The following is an 18124-nucleotide window of genomic DNA, read 5'->3' as shown; positions in this document are numbered from 1 at the left end:
AGGGGGCGGGGCGCGACGGGGGCGGGGGCGGTATCACGTGCCGCCGGTAGGCGGCTGGAGGGCTCCAGCTGCGAACCGCCGAGAAGGGTTCGCTGCCTGCCGACGGGGTCGGCGGTGAGCGGCTGAGGGCGGGCCGAGTCCGCGTGCCGGCAGGTAGGAAGGGGAGCCCGGGCTCGTGGGGGCGGGCGAGGGTGTCCGTGAAGCCGGCCCGGCGGGGAGTGGGGAGGGCGGCGCCGGGGCACGGCTCCCGACCGACCTGCTGACCCGCCGACCCGCCGACCCGCCGCCGGGCTTGAGGGCCTCTCTCTGAGCCTGGGCCGCCCGACCCTTCGTTCCCACTCGCTGCCCAGCTCCGGCACCTCTCTGAGGCCCAAAAAGCACCTGCCGGTACCATCAGCCCCGCCTCGGTAGTCACGGAAAGATGATGGGAAGGAGTAGGAAACAGTCCCTTCATTCAAATCGGCACCTGCCAAACCACAGCTTCTAGCTCTGACCGGAGAGGTTGAATACATTGAATGCTTTTAGATTTTTAAACCCGGTAACGGTCATCTTAAAGTGGAAGACCCCCGAGGGTTCTAAAATTAATTCTTTCCCCAAAATTTGATGTATAGTCTACTAGAGCTCTCACTTTATTTTTTACCAGTGGAGGGATGAGCTTCTTGCTTATGTTCCTTAGGTTAAATTGTACTTCCCCAAATAAGTTAATGCTGCATTGTATTGCTTGGTGTGTTTGTGTGATTTATGAACCCAGCTCTTATATTCCGTTTTCCTCTTTTTAGCCCTCAAATTTTTGCCTCTTTTTGGTTTCGGTATTGCTGCTTCCGCGTGCGTGCTCTCTAGGTATGGTTCTTCCAAAGTGTCCTTTTTTATTAATTTTTTTTAAATGTTTGTTTTTGAGAGAGAAAACGAACACAAGTGGGGGAGGGGCAGAGAGAGATGGGGACAGAGGCCCTGAAGCGGGCCTTGCACTGACAGCAGAGAGCCCAATGCGGGGCTCAAACCCACAGATCGTGAGATCATGACCTGAGCAGAAGTCGAATGCTCAACCGACTGAGCCACCCAGGTGCCCCCCCCCCAATTTTTTTAATTTTTAAGATTTTTTAATCCAAGTATAGTTAACATACAATGCCATTATAGTTTTAGGTGTGAACAGTATAAAAATTCAACACTTTGGTCATCACTGTAAGTACACACTTAATGTCCTTCACCTATCTCGCCCATCCCCCTATCCACCTCCCCTCTGGCTACCACCAGTTCTCTATATTTAAAAGTCTGTTTGTCTTTTTTCTTTGTTTTGTTTCTTAAATTCCACGTAGGAATGAAATCTTACGGTATTTGTCTTTGACAGATTTATTTCACTTAACATTATACTCTCTAGTTTCATCTCTGTTGTTGCAAATGGCAAGATTCCATTCTTTATTATGCCTAATAGTCCATGAATAGATCTCGTTTGCTTTATCCATTCACCTATGGATGGACACCTGTGTTGCTTCTGTGTCTTGGCTATCGTAAATAAGCCTGTAATAAACATAGGGGTGCCCATATCTTTTCGCATTAATGTTTTTATTTGGGTGAATACCCAGTAGTGGAATTACTAGACGATACGGTAATCCTGTATTTTTTTTGAGGAACTTCTATACTGTTTTCCACAGTGGCTGCACTAGCTTGCTTTCCCACCAACAGTGTATGAGGGTTCCTTTTTTTTTTTTTTTAAAGTTTATTTATTTATTTTGAGAGAGAGCCTATGTGCGCATGAGCAGGGGGAGGGGCAGAGAGAGAGAGAGAGAGAGAGAGAGAGAGAATCCCAAGCAGGCTCTGCTCTGTCAGTAGGGAGCCCAATGTAGTGTTCAACATGGGATTTGAACTCACAAACTGTGAGATCTTGACCTGAGCAGAAACCAAGAGTCAAATGCTTAACTCACTGAGCCACCCAGTCTCCCTGAGTGTTCCTTTTATTCCACATCCTTGTCAACACTTGTTATTTGCAAGTATGTTTTCTTTCTTTCCTTTTTTTTTTTTTTTTTCCTTGCATGCATTCTACTTGGCCGTTTGGCCCGAAGCCTACACATTAATCACCTGTGTGTAATTCGAAGCACCTCCTCAAAGTGAACTAGTTCTCATCCTTCGCAGTTACTTCAAAACCTGCTTTTCTTCAGGTGTTTCCCTGAATTGTCCAGATTTAAAATCTCCATCCACTTATTCAGCACACATTTTTGTGCATTTGATATGTGCCAGACACTGTTCTAGACACTGGGAATACAATGATGAACAAGCAACTAATTACAGTGGGAGGAGAAAGACTAAAATCAGCGAACAAGAAGGTAGATGGTGATGTAACAGTGACTGGAAAGACTGCTTTGGTTAGAGGGTGTCAGAATGGCCTCCGAACCCCCAAATCCTATAACTTAGGTAGGTTCTGGTGAGGAATCTGCAAAATGATTGTAATATTTACCTGGCAGAGTAAACTAACAAAGAGCTAAGAAAAGTTGAGACAGAGGAGTAATGTTATAAAAATATAAAACTACAGCATTTAAAACAGAGTGACAGTAGTATGAGACAAAGCAATGGAATCGAATAAACATCCCAGGAACAAAAGAAAAATATGTGTGTATATGTGTATGTACATATGTAGGCATACATATGCATGAATTTATGAGGTAAGAGAAAAGATCACAAATCAATGGAAAAAGGAAGTTTTATCCAATAGTGAAAAAAATGGGCTTCAGGAAGATTTCTGAATTAAAAAATGACTGTTATATACCAGCAATAACTAACTAGGAATTTTAATTTAAAAAGTTACTATTCATAACAGTATTCAAAACTAAAGGTATCTAGAAATAGATCTGTATAGAGCGGTATAGTCCTCTAGGGAGAAAATTACAATGCTCTATTGAAACACAGAAGACCCAAGTAAATGAAGAGATATACCATATTCATGGGTGGGAGGACTCCATATCATAAAGGTGTCAGTTTCCCCCAATTCTACAAATTCAGTATAGTTACAATGAAAATTGCATGTGATTTTTCACAGAACTTGACATGTTGAACCTAAAATACATATGGAAAGCCAATGGACTAAGAATAGCTAAGTCAATTTTGAAAAAAATGAAGTCCCTTCCTCCCAGATATCAGAACTTAATATGAAGCTATAATAATTAAGACTATTCTTAATTACTAGTATTGATTCAGGGATAGAAAAGTAGTCTGATGGAATAGAATAGAAAGCCTAGAAATGCACCCACATATATATGGGAGCGTAGCATACTACGAAATGGTCTTATAAAACCAGGGAAAGCATATGCTATTCACTAAATAATGCTGAAATACATGGTATCCATGTAGAATAAAGACTAAATTAGGTTGTTATTACTGTCTGTTCACAATAGTGATTTCCAGATGGATTAAAGACTGCCGTATGAAAGACATCTATATAATACTTAGAAAAAAATATATAGGAGTCTGTATTGTTTCCAGGAAAGTTTTTATTTTTCACATAAGATTTACCATTTTAGCTCCTTTTAGGTATATAGTTCAGTGGCATTCATGTTATTGTGTAGCTATCACTACTGTCTATCTCTGGGATTTTTTCATCTCACTGGGAAGGATTTCTTAAGTTACAAAAAGCACCATTGAGGTTGCTATTGCATTATTCCAAATGAAAGATAATGTTGATTTGAACTAGAGGGGTAACAGTGAAGATGAAGAAAGGAGGATGGATTTGGGATGTGTTTTGATGGCAGAGAGCAGGAATTGTGCATGGTTTGGATAGGGGGTGAGGGGAAAACAAGGAATCAGGGGCAACATCTAGGTATTTTGCTTGAACTACAAGGTAGATCATTTATCATTTGTCACCAAAACCATTTGCTGTTTGGTGACAATGAAGAGGATGAGTGGAGGAAGACTATAGGAAGAAAAAATAGAGAATTCTGTTTTGGATTGTTAAGTTTGAAAGACCTGTTTGACCTGCAAGTGGAAATGTTCCAATAGTGGTTGGATAGATGAGTCCGGAAAGACTGTGGCTGAAGGTGCACCTTTGGAATGACTGGCATATAGATATATTTAAAACTGATCTATTAGAATTGGATTTGGCTGCATTACACAGAAAATAGATGATAATAATAGCTTAACTCTGCACATGATTCCATAGGTGGGCAGGCCTTGGCTGGTGTGGCAGCTCCATGGTCATCAGGGACTTGGGCTCTTCTGTCTTGCTGTTCTGCCATCTTCAGCGTGCTACCTCATGGTTTAGATGGCTGCTTTAATTTCATATGCCACCTGCTCATAGCAAGAAGGAAAAGGAAAGATGAAAAGCATATATTCTTTTTTTAGAGAGCGAGTCGGGGAGATGGGCAGAGGGAGAGAGAGAATCCCAAGCAGGTTCACACTGAGCCTGATCAACATGGGCTCACCTGCTCCATCCCATGAGCCTGGGATCATAACTTGAGCTGAAATCAAGAGTCAGATACTCCACCAAATGAGCGACCCACGTGCCCCAAGGCACATGCTCTTTGAAGGACACTTTTCAGAAGTTGCACAGGACATATCCACTTACAGCCCATTAGCCTGTTTTTAATTAGTGGTCACCTTAACTAGAGGGAAAGACAGGTAGTCTTTATTCAGTTACCTGTATGCCCAGCTACAATTCTGGTGTTTTATTAATAAGAATGAAGAGGAAATTGGATATTTAGTTTCAGTTTGGTTTCTTCTTCAACCAGGGCAGTGAAAATGGTGAAAGCCCTGGTGACCCCCCTGTTGTTAAATTTAATGGAGCTTTTGAATATTTGTTTCATTTGGTACTCATAATCCCTCCCTTTTTACTTTCTGTGTCTTTCAGAATTTCTCCTCTGTTATTAAAATTAGCATTTCATATTTAATGCAATCGCAATCATAATCCCAAAGATATTTTAAAAATCAAAAATTGACAAGCTGACTTTAAAACTGTGTGAAAGTGCCAAAGACCTAGAATAGTCAGTCTTGAAAAGGAAGAACAGAAACAGAGAACTTGTACTGCCTAGCTTCGAGATTTGTAATATAACTCTAATAATCGACATGGTATGGTATTTATATAAGGATGGACAAATAGATCAATGAAACGCAGTGGACTCCAGAGATATGCCCACACTTAAATAGTCAATTGATTTTTCAACCAAGGCACAAATTAATTCAGTGAGGAAAGTAAAAGGTATTCAACAAATAATGCTGGAACTGTTGGATATCCATATGGTGGTGGGGGTGGTTGGGTAGTGAAACTATTGCATCCAATATACAAGAACTAATTTGAGATGGATCAAAAACCTATAAGTAAAAGGTAAAACAAACTCAGGAGGATTTCTGTGGCTTTGAGGTAGGCAGCAATATCTAAGATAGGACACAGAATGCAATAAAAAAAGATTTGATAAAAGAGACTTGAAAATTAAAACTTCTGTTCATCAAAGGGTATCTTTAAGAAAATGAATAGATAAGTCACATACTAGGAGAAGATGTTTGCAGTATATATGTACATATATCTGTTAAAGGATTTGGTTCCAGAATGAGTAGAGAGCTAATAACTCATTTAAAAAACGCAAACAGTCCAAGTGAAAAATAAGTAAAAGCCTTGGCAGACACTTCACGTACAAAAAAATGAATGTAAATGGCTAACACAAATATGAAAAAGTGCTCGACATTGTTAGTTTTCAGGGAATTGCAAGTTAAAAACACAAGGAGATACTGAGGCGCCTGGGTGGCTCAGTCAGTTAAGTGCCAACTTCGGCTCAGGTCATGATCTCGTGGTTCGTGAGTTCGAGTCCCGTGTCGGGCTCTGTGTTGACAGCTCAGAGCCTGCGGCCTGCTTCGGATTCTATGCCTCCCTTGCTCTCTTCCCCTCCCCTGCTTGCTCTCTGTCTCAATCTCTCTCTCTTTCTCCCTCTCTTTCAAAAATAAACTAAAAAAAACCACAAGGAGATACTACCACGTGCCCACTAAAATTGCTAAAATCAGAAAGGCTGACAGCATCAAATGGTGGTGAGGATGTGGAACCACTTGAACTCTCATGCTCCTTCATTATTGGTTACAGCGTAAAATGGTACAATCATGTTGGAAAAATATCTGGCAGTGTCTTATAAAGTTACACATATATCTGCCTGATGACCCAGCAATTCCAGTCCTAGGTATTCACCCAAATATATGAAAATGAAAATGTATGTCTAGAAAAAGTCTTGTATCAGAATGCTCATAGTAGCTCATGGTAGGCAGAACACTGGTCCCTCAAAGGTGTCCATGCCCCAATCTCTGGAACTTGTGAATATGTTATGTATGTGGCAAAAATATTTAGCAGATGGAATTAAAGTTATAGGACTTAAACTAAATTTAGATTATCGGAGAGAGAGCCTAATATAATCACATGGATCCTTAAAAGTGGAATAGGAAAGCAAAAGAGAGATAAGGCAATGTGGAAAGCATAAGCTGTTGCCGGTTCTGAGATGTAGAAGGCTACCTGCCCAAACCAGAGGGTGGCCCCTGAGAGCTAAGGGTGGCACCTAGACAACAACTAGCAAGGAAACAGGGAGCTCAGTCTGACAGCTGCATGGAACTGAATTCCCCCGACAACCTGAATGAGCCTGGAAGTGGATTCTCCCCCAGAGCTTTCAGTAAGGACTGCAGCCCTGTTAACACCTTGGTTTCAACCTTGTGAGACTGAAAACAGAAAGGCAATCTAAAATAGTGCCTAAGAGTCTGCATATTAATGATCTGCTGATAATCTTAAAATGACATTTTGAGAAGCACTTTTTTATACACTGTTTTTCAATAAATTCACCCCAACATATGATTTCAATTCATAGTATGTACTAATGACTCATTCGTTTGTATGGCTTAGACGTGTTTGCTAAGCCCACATAATTTAATAGACCTTTTACATGAATATTTTATAAGAACCTTATATTGAAATTGGGAATTCATCTTTCTTCTCAAATCAATTACTCTTCCTGTATTTCCCTATTTTGGTAAATGTTTTCCCTACATACTCAGTATTCCAAACCAGAAACAACCATAACCGTCTCCTCCCTGTTATCCGTGACTCTCCACCTCTTATTCAAGTGGTTATCCAATTCTCTTAATAGTTCCTAAATCTGTTTCTTCATCATTCTCAGAGCATTTGCTTTAATTCAAGTACATGTTTCTATTTGAATTATCATTATAAGTCTCCCTATTGGTTTTCCCCATTGCTGCTTTGGCTTTTCTCCAACTCATTTCCGACCATGTCAAGTTAAAAAAAAATTACTTTTATCATGTTACTCCATTTTCTTAAGGTTAATCTCCCAACAGCTTCCCAAAACTCAGGGTAAACTTTAGACTCCTTAACTTAGCTAAAAAGGACTTTCATGATCTGACTAGCCCCTGCCTTCAGTACTTCCATGTTAGTAATCAACAGAATGAGTTGACATAAAATCAGTAAGGAAGAGAAGACCTAAAAAACACTATCAACCATTTTTCCCTTATAGAGATGTGTAGAATCCTCTTCTCAACAACAATAGAATATACATTCTTTGCAAGTGCATGTAGAACATTCACTAAGGTAGACTGTATTCTGTGCCATAAAACAAATCAAGTTTTAAAAGAATTCAAAATATACAAAGCCTGTTCTCCAGCCACAGTGGAATTAAGCTAAAAATCAGGGATATCTGGAAATTACCAAATACTTGGTAATTAAATAACACACTTCTAAATATGCCATGAGTCAAAGAAGAAGTCACACTATAATTAGAAAATATTTTTAGGGGTGCCTGGGTGACTCAGTCTGCTAAGTGTCTAACTCTTGATTTTGGCTCAGGTCATGATCTCACAGTTTTGTGGATTTGAGCCCCATGTCAGGCTCTGCACTGACCACAAGGAGCCTACTTGGATTCTCTCTCTCTCTCTCTCTCTCTCTCTCTCTCTCTCTCTCTGCCCCTCCCCCTTGCTTGTGCTCTTTTGGTGTCTCTCAAAATAAATAAACTTTAAAAAAACTTGTAAAAAATTTAAAAGAATATTTTTAATTGAATGAAAGAACACTAGTATATCAAAATTTGAAGGATACGGGCAAAGCAGAACTTAAAGGGAAACTCTTAGTGTTATAAACTAACAGAAAAGAAACCTTAGAACAGTGGTTTAAGCTTCAATTTTAAGAAGTTGGAGAAGGAAGAACTATTTGAAATCAAAACAAGCAGAAGGCAGAGACTAATAAAGATAAGAGCACAAATCAATGAGATTGATAATAGAAAAACAAGGTAATTCAGTGAAACTAAAAGCTGCTTCTTTGAAAATATCAACAAAATTGATAAACCTCTAGCCAGAGAAGCTAAGAAAAAAAGAGGGAGGACACAAATTGCCAAAATCAGGAATGAAAGAGAAGACTGCACTTTAGACCCTAAGATCTGAAAAAGATAATATAGGAATACTACTTAAAGAATACCAGTTCTACACAAACTCTTCCAGAATATAGAAGAACATGGAACACTTACCAGCTCATTTTGTAAGACCAGCATTACCTTGATGTGAAAGCTAAAGACATCACATGAAACTAGAGACTAATATCTCATGAACATAGACATAAAAATCCTTAAAGTACTAGCAAATTGAATCCAACAATATATAAAAAGGATAATGGTGTATCATGACTTCAATTTATCCTGGGAATATTAATCAAGTAATATATTAACAGACTGCAGAAAAATCCAATGTTCACCTTAATAGATGAACAAAATGTTTTTGTCAAAATTCAGTAATTTGGGAATAGAAGGGAATGCCCTCAAACCAATAAAGGACATCTACAAAAAAGTCTACAGCTAACATCATTAATGATGAAAGACTGAGTGCTTTCCTCCTAAGATCAGGAGCAATAGAAGGATAGATCTGCCTCACTACTTCTATTCAGTATTGTTCTGGAGGTCCTATCCTGTGAAGTAAAGTAAAATTAAAAAATAGAAGGCATATAGATTGGAAAGAAAGAAATTGAACTGTTTTCACCGGCAACATAATTGTGTATGTCAAAAATCCCCAACGGTCTCCTACCCCTGCCAAAGAAGTCCCAGAACTAATGAGTTTAGCAAGGTCACAGGTTATAAGGAAATACACAGAATCAGCAATTTTTGTATGCTAGCAAAGGACAATTGGAAATTGAAATTTAAAAAAAGGATCCTGGAAGAACTATTTACATTTGTACCAAAACCCAGGAAATACGTAGGTATAAGTTTTTAAAAATACATGGTAATATTTGTATGCTGGAAATAACCAAACATGGGTGGAAAAATAAAAGATGACAGAACAAATGGAGAGATCATTTATGTTCATGGCTTGGGAAACTCAGTATTAATCTCAGAAGAATTTTTTGTAGAAATAAGCTGATTCTAAAATTTATATGGAAAGGCAAACAACTAGAGTATCAAAAACCATTTGAAAAAAGAACAAGTTTAGATTTTAAGATTATATAAATCTACAATAATCAGCACTGTGTGGCAATGGAAAAAGATTATAGCAGTAGACAACATATACACATGGTCAATTATTTTGGTCAATTATTTTTTGGCAAAGATGTAAATAAAGGCAATTAAATGAGGAAATGGTGTCTTTTCAACAACTGATTCTGAAACAATTACACATTCATATGCAAAAAAATTTCACCCTAAACAGAAGTTCCCTTAGAATGTATCATGAGTCTAAATGTAAAAACCTGAAACTATAAAGCTTGCAGAGAAAGTTATAGGGGAATATCTTAGTGACCTGGGGTTAGGCAAAGACTTCTTTTATGCAATACCAAAAGTATGATCCATAAAGTAAAGATTGATTAATTTGACTTCATCAAAATTGAGAACTTCCACTCTTCCAAAAATACAAGAGAATGAAGACAAGCCATAGACTGGAAGAAAATATTTGCAAATCATGTAACAAAGATCTTTTATCCAGAATATGTAAAGTATTCCCAAAACTCAATAATAAGAAAACAAACAACCTTATTAAAAATAGGCAAAAGAGGGGCACCTTGGTGGCTCAGTCAGTTAAGCATCTGACTTCGGCTCAGGTCATGATTTCACAGTTCATGAGTTCAAGCCCCGCATCATGCTCTGTGCTGATAGCTCAGAGCCTGGAGCCTGCTTTGGATTCTGTGTCTCTCTGCCCCTACTCTGCTCACACTCTGTCTCTCTCAAAAATAAAAATAATAAAAACATTGAAAAAAAACTTTAAAAAATGGGCAAAATATTTTAACAGACTTTTCACCAAGGAATACAGACACGGCAGATAAGCACGTGAAAAGATGCTTAATATTATTGGTTACTGAGGAGATGCAAGTTAAATCAATGATGAGCTATTACTACACATCTGTTAGAAAGGGTAAAATAAAAGCAACTGGCTGTGAATAAAGTTTGGCACTTTCTTATAAAGTTAGAATATATTTACCTTTTGACTCACATCTAGGTTATTACCCAAGTGAAATCAAAGCTAATGTTTATACCAAAAAAATCTGTATGCAAGTGTTTATAGCTGCTTTATTCATAATTACCAAAAACTGGAAACAATCCAACTGTCTCTCAGCTGGGGAATATATAAACAAACAAGTAATATCTATATAATGGAATAATAGTTACTGATATTACTGATATAATAACACAAAATATAATATTACTGATATAATAACACAAGATGATTCTCAGTTGCCTTTTGCTAAGGAAAGGAAACCAGACTCCTAGGCTATGTGCTATATGATTCCATTTATAGGACATTCTTAATAAAGGTAAAACTAGGGTGAGGAAAACAAATCAGTGGTTTCCAGAACTGTGTATGAAAGAGATTTGACAAAAGGGCACAAAATTATTTGAGTTGGTAAGAGTGTTTCATATTTTGATTTGATTGCATTTGTCAAAACTTTGGAACTGTACATTTAAAAGGTGAGGGGTGCCTGGGTGGCTCAGTTGGTTGAGTATCCAACTTCAGCTTAGGTCATGAACTTGTGGTTCATGGGTCTGGACTTGTCTGTGCTTCCCGTCTGTGCTGACAGCTCAGAGCCTGCTTTGGATTCTGTGTCTCCCTCTGCCTCCGTTCCTCCTCCATTCACACTCTCTGTCTCTCAGAAATAAATAAAGATTAAAAAAATTTTTAAGGGGAATATTTAAAGGTGTATCTAAGTTACCGTTAAAAAAAGGTGAATGAACAAATTTTTTTTTATCACTTTTCCTCTGAAACTGAGATAACCTGCAGTACTTTAGATAGATAACTTAGTACCACTAATTTCCTAGAGACCAAAATTTTAAGAAATACAGATTTCGACAGTGGGGAATTACTGAAAGATTTGAAGCAAGGGAATAATATGATTAAATTTAAAAAGTTACTTTTAGGGACTCCTGGGTGTCTCAGTTGGTTAAGTGTCCAACTATGATTTCTGCTCAGGTCGTGATCTCCCAGTTCATGAGTTCAAGACCCGCATTGGGCTCTGGGCTGATAGCGTAGAGCCTGCTTGAGAGTCTCAATCTCTCCCTCTCTCTGCCTCTTCTGTACATGCATGTGCTCCCAAATAAACTTAATAAAAATAAAAAGTTACTTCTAGGCAGCACCCTTGCTTCATGCACATGAAAACTTTAGTTAAAATGTAATGGAAGAACTTGGAATTGTGAGAAGGAAGAGAAGAAGAAACTCAGAAGAAAGTAATAGCACTGAGGGAAGGTTGAAGCATTTGCAGGATTATTACAAACTGATAGAGAACTTAATTACTTGGACCTAAGTTCATGTAGAGTTAAAGATGATGTCTAAAGGCATACACTTTGGGGCACCTGGGTGGTTCGGTCAGCTGAGTGTCTGACTCTTGATTTTGGCTCAGGTCATGATCCCAGGGTCATGGGATCAAGTCCTGCGTCAAGCCCCTCATCGGACTCTGTGCTGAGTGTGGAGCCTGCTTAAGATTCTCTGTCTCCCTCTGCCCCTCTCCCTTGCTCATTTGCTATCTCTAAAATTAAAAAAAAAAAAAAAGGCATACACCTTCAAGGAGATAGGAATTAGAAAATTTCTTCCCATTAGACTATAGAAATAGTATTGGAAACTTCCTTTTTTTTTTTTTTTTTTTTTTTTTTTAAGAGAGAGCACTCAGGGGAGGGGCAGAGGGAGACAGAGAGAGAGAATCTTAAGCAGACTCCATGCCCAGTGCAGGACCTGATGCTGGGCTGGATCTCACAACTGTGAGATCATGACCTGAGCCAAAATCAGGAGTCAGACAACCAACTGAGACACCCAGGTGCCCCAGAAATACCCTTTTTACTAGGAACATGAAAGAGTGGAAATTTGTACTCTAAATCTGTACCACATATGTCTGTGGGGTTTGTATTAACATTGTCCTGATAATGCTGGGAACCCAATTTGAGAAATCTATAAATTGGTAATACCTGTCCTGTTTTGGCTGAGAAAATTTGAATTGCTATAGCTCACGGTGATAATAGGATTCCCACCAGAGATACTCCCACTGAAAATGAGCTCTCAATCAAAGATTACAAAGAATTTAAGCAAACCACCAAGAAGCCAGCCCTAATTATTAGAAATAGTGGTTCTAACAAACTTTAAGATAAGCTTAAAGTGTAAAGGAATGTTCAGAAACCATATGTATCAGTTAGCTAATTGCTGCAGTTTAAATTCCCCAAAGCCTAATAGCGAAAAGAACCATTTTATTATTGCTTACAAGTCTAAAGTTTAGATAGGGAGTTCGTAGGGACAGCAAGGAGTGAATTAGTCTGGGATGCTCTCACATGCCTGGCAGTTGGTACTGGTAGCTGGGCTAATGGGGATATTGGACCACGTTTCTCTTATCCAGCAGACTAACTGGGCATCTTCACATGGTGATCACAAGGATCCCAACAGCAGCAAAGACAGAAGCCTCAGTGCTTCTCACATGTCTGCCTGCATCATTTTTCTGTGGTCTTATGGCCAATGTAAGGTATAAAGCCACCTCCCGAATCAGTAGAGGGGGGTACTGCCAAAACCAAAAACTACCAAAAAATAAAAAAAGGAATAACTTGTGACCATTTAAGAAAAAGGACACCTGTTGGGATGAGCACTGGGTGTTGTATAGAAATCAATTTGACAATAAATTTCATATAAAAAAAAATTAAAAAAAATTCTACCATACATTAAGACAAAACAAAATAGTGTGTCAAAAGGGAAGAAAAAGCAGGCAAGATGAGCCAGCTAGAAAGTTTAAAAATAAAAAAAGTTACTGAAATAGTGGATAGATGAATGGAAGCTTAAATACATTTTTAAAACGAATTGGTGAATTGGAAGATAGATTTGAAGTTCTATCTTGACCCATAATGTATATCAGAGAGATAGAAAGAGGAAGAAATTATGGAAGAAGTCGAGATTTAGAGAACAGCAAAAGAAAGTCAAACGAGAAAAAACTGAAATTTCTCAGCTGGAGGGTATAGCATGAGGTAAAAAAGAGAGCCATAAATGGAAGTCACTGGAACACTAATCTTTAAGGGTCAGGTGGAGATAGCCCCACCCCACTTGTAAGCCCAGTAATGGCAGGGGCCATACTTCCTTATTCACATCTTAAGTTTCCATCCCTGACGGTTGATAGGTGCTCAGTACATGTTGAATGAGTAATGGGATGGAGCAGCCAGAAATGTGAGAATAAAACCAGAAGGCCGGGAGTCATAGTAGCTAGAGAAGGAGGGAAGTCAGACGCTTCAGAAAAAAACAAGAGGAGGACTGAAAAGTGGATTTAGAAACAAAGATGTCACTCACTGCTGACTTTCGGGAGTGCTATGTCAGTGCTAGAGAAGGACAGTGGAGAGAGAATCTTAGGGAAGGTGAGAGGAGAGGCACTTGGAGGGAGGGAGGTCCCTCCCCCCCAGTCATTTGTTTTCGTGTGTTGATGGGAGAACATTGGAAATCCGGTATTTGAGGGAGGAGGCGTAGGAAGAGCTGAAAGAAAGGGAGTGAGGATTAAGACAAGAAAAGCGTTTCTAGTGAATGAGTCAAGGTCCCTGTGGAAGTGAAAGAGATGAGACCCAGGACAAGATTTCCCCTTGGAAAGGGGATGAGATGTTTTCCTCAGAAACTGGGAAGAACAGTGCAGAAGATCCATTTGGAATCTGGAAAAGGCAGCACAGATGTGTATCATTTGTAGGCCAAGGTGGATTGACCAGAGAGTCAAGAACCTGATGCTTTCGGGCACCTTACTGGCGTGGGCCCCTTTGAGTGCTAGGAGTTACCAGGATTTGTAATGTCCTGAGGGGAGAGGGGATGCCAGATTGTGGTCCAGAAACATTTTCCACAAGCATTTCTGACAAATTGCCTCATGAAATCTCAGAAGAAAGATATGAAAATTTCTAAGACTTCAGTCATTTGTTATCATATCTTTTCTCATTCTAAATAGCTTTTATTTTAGAACCTAATTTGGCATTTGTGATTTTGTGTTCTTTTTTTTTTTTTTAAAGAACTTCCCCACCTCCTTCCTCCCCATGTGAATAAATGTTAGGCCCTTCATTACCTGGATCTATCCTTGCTTATAGGTAAGGGGACAGAGTTTGTAGTGTTAACTTTCTCAGTGAAATAAGAGACCATTTGAGAAGGACAGAGGGAGGGAGGAGGCTTCGCAGGGAATGTGGGTCATTTAGAGCAGTCGTTGTGGGGACAAAGAGAGAACGGATTAGGGACAGCAGAAACGATTCTGAGAGCCCGCTCCCACTTTGTCTTATTCTCCCCAAACCACTCTCCCCCACTCCACCCCATTTTGGCTGTCCACCTGTAGAAAGAACACATGTTTTCAGATTACGGTTGCAGGCTACTAGAAAGAGGAGGGGTCTAGCACTGTTGAGGGAGGAGGCAGAGAGTGATGTACCACGGGGTCAAGGCGGGGTGGGGAGAGAAGCACAGCCACAGGACAGGCTGCTCACTCCCAGATGAGGGAGGGATGGGAGGTTAGTTGGGGCCGGAGAGCAGAGAAATCAAGACTCAGCTGAGAGAGAGAAATGAAGCTGTTTATACTGGAGACAGCTGCCAGGGCCAGTGAAGTCACCTGAGGAAACGCAGAAGGAAATAAGAGGACGACATACATTTCCGGTAGACTCCAATTTCTTCCCAGGATTTAGTAGAAGGGAAGCCTGCTGGGGGAAGCGGGGAGGTATGTGTAAGTTAACAATATAAAGCTTTTTAGGCCAGAGAAGTAATAGCAAAGAGCGTTTGTGTAATGTTTTATAGTTGACTGCTTTCCTAGCGTCAAGATTGAAAGAAGCAATAGGTATTATTGCTCTGTATTTTTGTTCTACTCAAGTTCTCATGTAGTAATTAAAATACAAATCTATACACAAACTCAAAGTAGTTTACATTGCCTTCTGCCCTGGCTTCACGAGCATCTACTTCATTGCAGCCTTTATATCATCTTTACCATTATCCTTGTGTCTCATGGAGAAGTAGTAGCCACCCGTTAAAAAGGTGAGAAAATACGAAACAATGACCTTTAAAGCAGTGACCTTCACGAGTTTACCTTTTGCCTAAATCAGTTGGCTTAGTCATCAGTTGATGTACTGGAATTATGAGAAAAAATATAAAAGTTTTAGTTTGTGTTATCTCTAACGGATATTTCTTACGTATACACGCCAAGTAATTTCCCCCTTATCACTAAAAAGCTGCTAGAACTTCTATGTTCAACCAACGGACCTTTTCTCACATGAGTCCCTGAAGGCACTTTCCTTTCTTTTCCTTTATAGCAATCACAGAAGAAGAGCAGTCTTGTCCAAAAGCAATCTGATAATGATTCCAGAATACTGAGTTGTTCTAGAAACTATTGCATCATATTTCGATCATCTTTACTCAGTTGATGAAGTAGTTGAGTGACAGTTCTCCTTCTCTGATAGGATGCCAACAGCTAACAAAGGATTTTAAACCGTGTTGGGTACATCCTGAAGTAGCTAGAGAAAAGCAGAATGCTTGCAAGGGTTCTAAGTATGTCTTCCATTCAGAGCACTTTTCATTTCTCTAGGGCCTTTGGTCATCATAGGTAAATATAAATATCTTTATCCATATGCATATGTATATATATATATATTTTAACAGACATTGAAAAAATTTTGAATTCATATATCGACATTCTGATTAATAATCTGTATTTTGCTTCCTACGAATCATTGTTCACAGTTGGACTCAGTTTGAAGAATAGTCAAAGTACTACCAAAGTATTATTCTCGTATGTCTTTTTTAAGGATGAAATTTCTTTTTTAATTGAAAAGTTTTTTTCCTGGTCTTGAAAAACCGAAGTCTGTAGGCAGTCCCAACTGTGATTGTGGCGTGTTCTTATAGTCGAATGTTTTAAATTAGCTGTCAAGTTAAATATGTTATCATTGTTCTAAACACACAGAATGTCCCTGGCTGCTTATTGTATCATCTGTTGCAGAAGAATAGGAGCCTCAACTCCTCCTCCCCAAAGCACCACGTACTGGAGAGACATCAGTGAGTACAGTTTCAACAACAGTATTTCATATGGAAACAGTGATAGAATTATGGCTGAATTCCCCAGGGGGTTCACGAAAAGTTATTTAATCCATGGTAAATCTCACATTTGTTTCTGTATTTTCTATACCAATGGTGCACCCCGAATTTGTGGGCCCAGAGCCATGCCATGCATATTCCTTTCTCTTGAGAATCTTTTTCCTCCCCTATGTTTCCTGTCAAATTCATGCTCATCTTTTCAAACTCGAGTATCACCACATTCTCACTCAGCAGTAAGTTTCTGCAAAAACAAGTGCCAGACACATGTACTGCGTTCTGGGAATTCAGCGGTGAGCCAAGAAGATCGTGTACTTGCCCTATGGGCGGTTAGGGTCTAGTGCTGATTTAGTATCTTTATTTGTAAATCTTTATTTACCTATTTATTACTAACCTTTATTTGTAAAAGAGAAGATAGGCCTAGATCATCTTTCATTCATTTGGCAAATTATTTATTTACCATTTACTCTATGCCAAGTACTATTCTAGGCCCTTACGATACAATATGGATTGAGACAAAGTCCTGTTTTCAGGGAGCTTCTGTTTGCTCTGTAAGATAGATCTTTTTTTTTGGGGGGGGGGGATGGGGATAGGTCCTTTTCATCTAGAAAATTTCCATGATTCTGGTTTTTTTTTTTTTAAGTTTATTTTCAGAGACAGTGAGTGGGGGAGGGGCAGAGAGAGAGAGAGAGAGAGAGAGAGAGAGAAAGAATCCCAAGCAGGCTCTACACTGTCAGCCCTGAGCCCGACGCAGGGCTCAAACTCACGAACCACAAGATCATGACCTGGGCTGAAATCAAAAGTCGGACACCTAACCGCCTGAGCCACCCAGGTGCCCTGTGATTGTGTATTTTAAACATAAAAAGAGGGTGGGGAGAGAAAAGGGAGCTTTTTCTCTCATCATTTCTAAAGGACAAACTCAAGAGTAGTGAGAAAAGGCTGTGAGACTGTATTCTGTTCCCAGGGCCTAGTGAAAAAGAAACATAGCAAGTGGTAGCGGTAGAGAAAGCAGAGAGTGGCTCCCAGGGCCTCCAGGGTGAGCGTGGAGGGAAGGCAGTCCAGGAAGCCATCTTGGAAAGAAAAACATCCTAGAGGATCTGCACAGTCAGGAAGCTTTGTCTCAGCTTTGGATCTCATCCCTGCAGACCTCCTGGAACTGTCTCCTTCCCGGTTCTGGAACCACTACTCAGGTCTTAGAGTTTGGGAGGAATGTCCATCTTCCATGCCTGATGCCTAGAGAAGTCAGTTGAGGAGAGTTCCTTATCCCTCAGTAGGGAGGGGAAATATGTTGTCAGCAGCCTAAGTGGAGAGTCTGACAAAGGGCCACCTCTACACATCCAATAAATTAAAGGTTACGAAGGTTTTGCGGACTGGTGGCAGACCCTAACCATCTTGGGTAATGCATCAGTTAAGGTTGTGTTCAGTGCATGCAACAGAAGCTTGACTACAGTGGCTTCAATTAGTAAAGTTTTCATTTTTCTTACCTAACAGTCAAAACAGAGACTGTTTAGAGCAGGAATTGCAGTTTAGCAATCCTCCTATCTTCCTGCTCCGTTATCTTTATTGTCCTCATGGTCACAAGATGGTTGCTGAATCTCTAGACATCCAGAAAGCAGAAAGGCCAAAAGTCATCTTATGAAAC

The 18124-nt window shown here is 39.5% G+C and overlaps 1 protein-coding gene and 1 long non-coding RNA gene across 8 annotated transcripts in view; one reads left to right on the top strand and one right to left on the bottom strand.

The window, feature by feature from the left end:
* Positions 1 to 40: 40 nt before the first annotated feature.
* The window catches only part of SERAC1 (serine active site containing 1), a 74293-nt gene continuing 56209 nt past the window's right edge, over positions 41 to 18124 (top strand). The window contains exons 1-3 of one of the 6 annotated variants that reach the window (XM_042987414.1): positions 41 to 153; positions 780 to 840; positions 16355 to 16446. In XM_042987414.1, coding sequence (XP_042843348.1) covers positions 16356 to 16446 — 91 coding nt within the window. In that variant the 5' untranslated portion in view covers positions 41 to 153; positions 780 to 840; position 16355. Of the gene's footprint in view, positions 154 to 211; positions 502 to 779; positions 841 to 15212; positions 15433 to 15936; positions 15998 to 16354; positions 16447 to 18124 lie in introns of those variants that run through there. The other 5 variants (XM_042987413.1, XM_042987412.1, XM_042987415.1 and 2 more) reach the window with 5 other exon arrangements.
* On the bottom strand, positions 4051 to 15744 carry LOC122238797. 2 transcript variants are annotated; one of them, XR_006217978.1, is made up of 4 exons: positions 15658 to 15740; positions 15485 to 15524; positions 15017 to 15104; positions 4051 to 4275 (listed from the first exon to the last, which is right to left on the bottom strand). It is a non-coding gene; the product is annotated as an uncharacterized LOC122238797 (long non-coding RNA). The 2 variants fall into 2 exon arrangements; XR_006217977.1 differs by lacking the exon at positions 15485 to 15524 and having other exon boundaries at positions 15658 to 15744.

The sequence above is a fragment of the Panthera tigris genome, chromosome B2 (assembly GCF_018350195.1).
Source record: "Panthera tigris isolate Pti1 chromosome B2, P.tigris_Pti1_mat1.1, whole genome shotgun sequence".
Taxonomy (NCBI): Eukaryota; Metazoa; Chordata; class Mammalia; order Carnivora; family Felidae; genus Panthera; species Panthera tigris.
The sequence above is the reverse complement of the archived record's forward strand: the minus strand, read 5'-3'. Positions and strand labels throughout refer to the sequence as shown.